This window comes from Nematolebias whitei, chromosome 2 (genome assembly GCF_014905685.2).
Source record: "Nematolebias whitei isolate Nwh7 chromosome 2, NemWhi1, whole genome shotgun sequence".
Classification (NCBI taxonomy): domain Eukaryota; kingdom Metazoa; phylum Chordata; class Actinopteri; order Cyprinodontiformes; family Rivulidae; genus Nematolebias; species Nematolebias whitei.
Genome location: NC_056499.1, coordinates 56,225,440 through 56,233,986, shown reverse-complemented (window position 1 = coordinate 56,233,986; position 8,547 = coordinate 56,225,440). Strand labels below are relative to the sequence as shown.

The 8,547-nt window shown below is 40.0% G+C and overlaps 1 protein-coding gene across 1 annotated transcript in view; it reads left to right on the top strand.

Moving 5' to 3' along the window:
• cars1 (cysteinyl-tRNA synthetase 1) overlaps window positions 1–8,547 on the top strand; it is a 232,039-nt gene that overhangs the window by 58,988 nt on the left and 164,504 nt on the right. Inside the window, exon 5 of the mRNA XM_037694988.1 lies at window positions 7,254–7,350. Coding sequence (XP_037550916.1) covers window positions 7,254–7,350 — 97 coding nt within the window. The remainder of the gene's footprint in view (window positions 1–7,253; window positions 7,351–8,547) is intronic.

Sequence of the window (8,547 nt, the reverse complement as noted above, 5' to 3'; positions counted from 1 at the left end):
GGGGGGGGGGGGGCACAGAGACAGCCGTGCGCTGTTTGCACTGATAGTTTTACAGTTTTAGACCAGGGTGTGTGAGAGGAGATAGACAGAGACACATCTCAGCCGTGTGCTGTTTGTACTGACAGTTTCAGTTTTGGGGGTGCGTTCAGCGTGAGGGCTCAGCATGAGAGAAGTGGCTGCCTTTAGCATTGCGAGCTGCTAGTTTAGCGTTACGTCAGTGCCGACAGGTGGGTGGGGGTGGGGGGCGTCAGTAGACGGGGTGCTCGGTTCTGTTGATGGGGCGGGGCGCCCCGCTTGTATAATGATAGGGGAAACACTGTGTTTACTTATGTAGGTAAGCATAGATGTTTAACAACCCGTTAATATACACCAAAATGCAGGAAATGGCGTTTCTTAGTCCAAATTTTCTGGGGGAGGACCGCCAGCTATTTGTGTTCCGGCATAAACTGGTTTACAAATTAAGCCCTGCCCAAGTCACAACAGAAGTCATCTCAGGGCATTGAACAGAAACATTCATATATGTTATAATAATTTAACACTATTTATCTGAGGAGCAAACTGCTTTGAGTTTAACTCCATTGCAGAGCTCTCATCTTGAGCAAGCATGAAGGTGACAGTGGAAAGGAAAAACTCCCTCATGAGGAAGAAACCTTTAGCAGAACCAGGCTCAGGACAAGTTGCCATACAATATAGTAGTCCCTCATTTATCACAGGTGTTAGATTCCAGCACCCCCTTTAGCATTTATACTGTATATATTCTAAGGCTTTAGAAGCCCTTCCCACACTCTTGCAATGTTCTAATCTAAACTTTTAAACCTACGTTATTTTAACAACATACAGTACAGTATATGTAGCTACTAAATTGTACTTACCAGGCTCTGCAGAACAGGAGCAGCTCGGTTTGTTTCCGGTCCGACTTTGTTCGGTTTCTGCAGACGTACCCTGCAGCACCACAATCAGTGTTCTAAACTCACAAACATACTCATTTTAACAACATACTTAAATGTAGCTACTAAATTTTACTTAACAACGTCCCCGCTCAGATGTTCTCATTGGCCAGTTGAAAGAGATCAAAAACGTCCCATTAAGCTTCAGATGGATCACTGGATCATTGGCCGCACGCGTCTGCTCGGAGGTCCACGTGGGCGGGCTACCAGCTTTCAAGAGTCACCGATGGGTCTGGAGGTCTGGTTCTGCTCCTGTTCTGGTTTGGTTCGGTGGGTTCAGTGCGGCTTCTCTGCATCTGCTGGGCGCCAAGCAGATCAAAACTTTACCTATGTTTTTTTTTAGCAGAAGACAATGGGGCTTCTGGGTGGGGCCCTGTTGCCTTCTGGGAAATGTGGTCATTATGAGCAGGAATACAGTGGAGGATTACTGGAAGAAAACTACAAAATGGTGGCACCTGTCTGAAGTATTTTATGTTTTTATGAACTTTTTCACAACCACACAAGTACAGTTATACAGTATTACTGTACAGTCCACAATTGTGTCTTGCACATATTTTGTCCAATATATGGACTGTACGTCCACAAACCACTATAGTGAGAAAGAATCTGCTTTACTTTAGTCAGCTGCCTCAAATTGAAAAAACTAGATTAAACAACTGCTCTGATGTTATTTTCTAACTTTAGTCCACCATCAACTTTGACCCCTAGGTTTGTAATAGTGTGCCTGATGTACTGGGCCAAGGATCCAACATCTACATTGGGAGTCTCAGTGGAATTTCCTAAGACCATCACCTCAGTCTTTTTCTCATTGAACTTGTAAGAAGTTCACAGACATCTAGGCTTTTATGTCCTCCAGACATGAAAACAGAGGGCCCAGAGAGTTAGTCCTTTTTCTTTAGCGAGACATATCTGTGTATCATCAGCGTAACATTGAAAGGAGATCCCATATTTTTTCCAGATTATCTATGTAGAAATGTAGTAGATTGCTGTGTGAATGGGTAAATGAGGGCACAGATTGTAGTGTAAAAAGCTTTGAGTATCTTTATTAGATAAGAAGGCACTATATAAGTACAGTCCATTTACCTTTTGGAGGGTGGGTATTAGAATTTCAAAGCAGAAGACTCAGTGTCCCTCTACATAGGAAGTGGTATGAGCTGTGCACCACATGGGATGTAGAGTGCAGAATAGGGGAGAAATGTGTACAATTGAATAAGCTTAGGATCTTGTAAAATGAATAAAGGATCCCAAAAATGTTTGTTTTTTTTCCCCGCCATGTCACTTGCATGGCTAAGTAGTTCCATTCACAGTGAAGCTGTAAAACATCAGCTGGCTGTGAGCGCACCGTTCAGCTGTGGGAGGACTTTTTTGTTAGCCCTCAGAGCTGCATTTGATTCAGTTGATCATAAAATTCTATTACAGAGACTTGAATAGGATATTAGAATTACAGAAACAGCTCTAAATTGGTTTAAATCATATCTGATAGATTCCAGTTTATAAATGTAAATAATGAATCCAACATTTTTCAGTCGGGTCATCTGGACAGTTTCTTTGAAGAAACTGTCCAGATGACCCGACTGAAAAATGTTGGATTTTATACCTGGATTATTGAGCATGGACTTTGTTGTAAATAATGAATCTTCATCATACACCAAAGTTAGTCATGGAGTTCCTCAAGGTTCAGTGCTTGGACCAATACTCTTTACCTTGAATATGCTTCCATTATGTAATGCTATTAAACAACATGGGATAATTTTTTATTGTCTTGCTGATGATAGTCAGTTACATTTGTCCATGAAACCCAATGAATCCAATCAGCTACTTAGACTACAAGCATGTCTTAAAGACATAAAAACCTGCATGACCCTTAATTTTCTCCTGTTGAACACAGACAAGACTGAGGTTTTGGTTTTTGAACCTGAGCATCATAGGAATGATTTTTTTCAGTCTTTCTCCCTCCTTAGATGACATTAATCTGTCCTCCAGCTCTAATGTTAAAAATCTTGGTGTTATTTTTGATCAGGACATGTCTTTTATTCCCCACATTAAAAACTTTACTAGAACCACCTTCTTCCACCTGCGTAATATCACTAACATTAGAAACATCTGATCTAAAAATGATGCAGAAAAACTGGTTCATGCATTGGTCACATCCAGACTGGACTATTGCAATGGTTTATTATCTGGATGTCCAAATACTTCTTTAAAAAGTCTTCAGTTGATCCAAAATGCTGCTGCCAGAGTCTTAACTGGAGTTACTGGGAGAGATCATATCTCTCCAGTTTTAGTTTCTCTCCATTGGCTCCCTGTCAAATCCAGAATATAATTCAAAATCTTACTTCTAACCTACAAAGCTCTCAACCACCTAGCTCCATCTTATATTACAGATCTTATTGTTCCATATTTATCTAACAGAGCACTTCGCTCTCAGACTGCAGGTTTACTTGTGGTTCCTAGAGTTTCTAAAAGCAGAATGGAAGATCTTTCAGTTCTCAGGCTCCTCTCTTGTGGAACCAACTTCCAGTTTCTGTCCATGAGGCTGACACATTGTCCAGTTTTAAGACTGGGCTTAAGACTTTCTTTTATATGAATCCTATAGTTAGGGTTGGATTGTAATGCTGCTATAGACTTAGACTAATAGAGGACAAATTGATCTAATTTCCTTAAACGAATTGTTAAAATTGAATAGTTTTCATTTGATACTATTTCTATCTTAACATGTGATTCTTGATCTGCCATTGTGTATCTGTTCCTACCAAACCCAGCCGGTTGAAGCAGATGGTCCTCTTGTCCTGAGCCTGGTTCTGCTAAAGGTTTCTTCCTCATGAGAGTTTTTCCTTTCCACTGTCGCCTTCATGCTTGTTCAAGATGAGAGTTCTGTGATGGAGTTAAACTCAAAGCTGCTCCTCAGATAAATAATGTTAAATTATTTTTATATATGAATGTTTCTGTTCAGTGCCCTGAGACAACTTCTGCTGTGACTTGGCGCTTTATAAATAAACTGAATTGAATTGACTGATCTCTGTGAGCCCACTCTTCATTTAGCTGCTTTCTTTCTCTTATATTCTGTTGTGTAACACATTTTATGAAGAGACAACTCAACAAATATCAATCAACCTTTATTTATACAGGTAAATCCCATTGAGCCTCGAGGACTCATTTACAAGAGAGACCTGATTTCAACAAAGAAAGATGACAACAATGGACAACAGCAACAACAATAAACAGTTATAAAAAAAGCATACTACAGTTTTTTTTTTTTTTTTTGTTTTTTTTTTTTAACAAATAGGATGGCTAAAAGGAAAAAGGTAACAAAACAAAAAACAGCTAGATTCCAAGACAAATGTATAAAACTAAAAACAGTAACATGTCTGCATTGGTCCCTGCCAGGAGTCCAACAGATTCTTAAAGACACTTAGAGAGGTCAAGGTCGAGAGCTTCAAATCTTTTTGTAAGATGTTCCAGGAAACAGGAGCAGAGTAGGAGAAGGTCCTTTTGTCTAGTTCAGTCCTCACTGAGGGAACACTGCAGGTAATAATGTCCTGAGAGCGCACTCCGTAGCTGCACTCATGCAGAGACATGTAGGAGGAGATGTATGAAGGCAACAGACCAAGAAGTGATTTAAAGATGAAAATGTACCAGTGAGAGAGTCTGCGTGAAGTTAATGATGTCCAGTTAACCAGTGAATACAGTGTGCAGTGGTGGGTACGATAATCACAGCCAGTTATGAATCTTAGTGCACCATGATAGACAGCATCCAACATCTGCAGGGTTCTTGTAGGAGCGTTCATGTAAATAATATCACCATAATCAATTGAGGGAAGGAAAGTCACAGATACAAGGCGTTTTCTAACATTCAGGGTTAGACAGGATTTGTTTCTGAAAAAGAAACCCAGTTTAACTTTCAGTTTCTTTACCAAGTTTTCCACATGGAGCTTAAAAGAGAGATGTGAGTCGACCAAGATACCCAAATATTTATAGGAATCAACAAACTCAATGGGGACACCATTTGAGGATAAAATCGGAGGAAGAACTGCTGGGACCAACTTCCTATTTGAAAAAAGCATCCCTTTGGTTTTGTCGGCATTTAGGACAAGTTTGAGGCAGAACAAATCTGTCTGGATGATGTTGAATGCAGATTTCAAAAGCTGGAAAGCCTTAGCAACTGTTTTAGCTCGACAATAAACAACTGTGTCATCAGCATAGAAATGTATGGATGCATTAGGGATGTTTTTACCTACATTATGTATGTAGATTGTAAAGAGGGTGGGTCCTAAGACTGAGCTTTGTGGTACACCATTGTTGACTGTTAAATAACTGGAGGAAGTACCATTATGTTGAACACATTGCCTCCGGTCTGAAAGATAGTTAGAGAACCAACCAATGGTGTGATCTGAGAAACCGATTTCTGAGAGTTTATGACACAAGATGTTCTGATCCACAGTGTCAAAATCTTTAGACAGGTCTAAGAAAAGTGCAGCACAATAATCCTTAGCATCCAGTGCTTCAACAACATCATTAAGAACCTTCAGTGAAGCAGTGGTTGTGCTGTGTTGTTTCCTGAAACCAGATTGATGTGGAGGTAAGATGTTAAATGAGTCCAGGTAATTTTTGATTTGAGAGTTTATTAGTTTTTCTAGAACCTTGGCTAAAATGCAGAGTTTAGAGATTGGTCGATAGTTGTTCAGTGAGGTGGGGTCACCTCCCTTCAGCAAAGGAAGAACAAAGGCTGTTTTCAAGTGTCTGGGATGGAGTTTTGTCTTATGGAGAGATTGAAGATGTGGGTCACAGGGACTGTGATGATATGAGCGGACAGCCTTAAGAAATAAGGTGGAAGTTCATCTGGAAATAGTGACCCAAATGGCTCTGAACCATACTAATGTCATAACTAGAAAGTTCCTGGAGAAATGTCGACAGGGACTGCCACGTGGCGACCATTTACATTTTTTTTAAATTTGACAGTGTGTTGGGGTTCGCTCTCGGCTACCATCACACCTAATTTCAGCTCAGTATGACAAGAACTCAACAACTCATAGTCATGTTTTCTTTTAAGCTATGTGTGGCTATCTTGGATTTGATTTGTTTGTGATTAGAAAAATTCTCAGCTATAACCTCACCAACTCTGGGTGAGCTTGGAGGTTCAGCTCTATTGTGTAAAATTAGCTGAGTTAAAGCCATTTAAATGTGGCTTTTGTGCCCGTCTTGGATTTTTTTATTTGAATTCATTGTTTTTTGGGCAGTGTTCTCAGCTACCACCACACCAAATTTCAGCTTTATCTCTAAAAATGTATGATTGGCTCGTATTTTACCTTTTTAGCTCAAGTGGCCATCTAGTCTATTAGGGATTGTTCTCAGCTACCAGTTCACCAGATTTCAGCTGAATAGCTCTAAAAACAGCTGAGTTATAGCCATTTGAAATTAGCTTAGGTGGCCATCTTGTATTTTTAGATTAGGATTCAGAATGTGCTGATCATCGCTCTGTTACCACCACACCAATGTTTGGCTCGATATCTTTTAAAATAGCAGAGTTATTACTCTTTTTCCCTTTTAGCTCAGGCAGCCATCTTTGATTTTTGATTTGTATCAGTAATGTGTAACAACTCGCTCTCAGCTACACTCAAACCAGAAATCAGCCCAATATCTCACAGAATGACTGAGTTACTGCCAATTCTGTGTTTTCTGAGGTAAGTGTGGCAGCCATCTTGAATCAAAATGGCTCCAAAAGTTAATAGGTGTTTTGTTCAGAGACCTCTTCACTTTAGGTCATGTGACCTCCCTGTGTCAGTTAGAGGCTGTGAAGAGTTCTCTGTGTTTTTAATGAGAAAAATGGCGTCTTTGTTAGGAAATTACGTTGCCATGGTAACCTGACGCATCAATAAAAGTAACAGCACGCATCATGGTGCAGAGCCGGTCGTTTTGATAGAACCTTTATGGGGGGACATGTTGTGGTACAGGCCACATTAAAGTTGATGGAAGAGCAAGACCCTCTTCAGGTGGATAAGAACAGGGTCTGCCTTCAGACGGTCCCAACATTAACTGAGCTGTGTGAACGTGTTGTGTTTATTACAGAAACATGAGCAGAGCTGCTGATGTCCTGTTTGTTTCTCACTGACAGCCCTCTGTGTGATGTGGCTGTGTGTGTAAATGTATACAGAGCAGGTACCTGACATCCCATCATAAAATGTTTTGAGACAACACATCTTACCAACAAATGTGAACACGGCTTTAGACATGATCATATGCAGTTAAATCAGCAGAAATGATTTAAAATGTTTTAAAAAATGTTTTTTAATATGCATCTGTGTCCAGGTCCTACATTTCTTTTGATATCCTTCGGAGAATACTAAGGGACTACTTCAAGTTCGACGTTCTTTACTGCATGAACATCACAGATGTCGATGATAAAGTAAGGAGGGTTTATCGGTACTCTAATGTCCCTAGGTGGTTGTTTGTCTTTAAGTGTCCTTGTGATGGACTGGGGACATGTCCATTGTGTCCCACACCTCTCACATTGCGACTGCTGGAGATGAGCACCAGCTCCCCACAACCCTGCACAAAAATGTGGGTAAAGAAAATGGATGTAAATATTAAAATAACTTTATACGCCCGTCAAAAGGCCGTTGGTATAGTCTCAGTATGTACGTTTAAATACATAAACTTTCTCTTGTCCTGCCCATAAATTTTGATCCGCATAAGATAATTCAATGAAAGTTCATCATCACTAGATGGAGTGTTGCATTCACTTTCCATCACCCCAGCTCCAAGGTCAAGGTCACAATTCAAAGTCAAATGTTATACAAGGTCTTTGCTTGTCCAGACCACAACTTCTGATCCGCTCAAGATAATTGAACGTAACTTCATACATATTTGTACCACCGCTAGACACTGTGTCACGTAATTTTTTCACCATCCCAGCTCTAAGGTCAAGGTCACAAATCGAGGTAAATCTTTATACAAGACCTCTGGGCCAGTGCTATAGATTGATGTATTGCTGTATAATGGTTTGTTGACGTGCGTATAATGTGCCAAATACATTACTTTTGTTACTATTTTGCTAAATCAAGATTCATTAAACCCAGATTCTTCAAACTGGGCTTCAAATTCATTTATAAAATATGTTAAATACAGTAGTTCCTTGCTACTTAGCGATTGGTTTATCGTGGACTCGCGCTATCACGGTTGTTCAAAAGAAGATTGGACATGACACACAATTAGCTGATTGATGGATGAGCCACACAAACTGCATGGAATTTTTATCTAAAATTATTTTAAATTATTTAGCTCCTGTTGCACCACTGTGCAGCCCATACTGCAGGACATTTCCTCCTGCAGCTGAACAGCTGATCAGCTGTTCTCTGTGCAGAGCGGGAAAGTGGGCGTGGTCAAGAACGCTTGCAGGTCGCTGAGAGCAGCGGAGGCAGGGAGCTGAAATCATGACATTCTGTGCTCTTCTAGAGCATTTAGAGTTTAGAAACATTGTTTAGAATATTGCAAGAGTGTGTGTATATATATATATATATATATATATGTGTGTGTGTGTGTGTGTGTGTGTGTATATATATATATATGTGTGTGTGTGTGTGTGTGTGTGTATATATATATA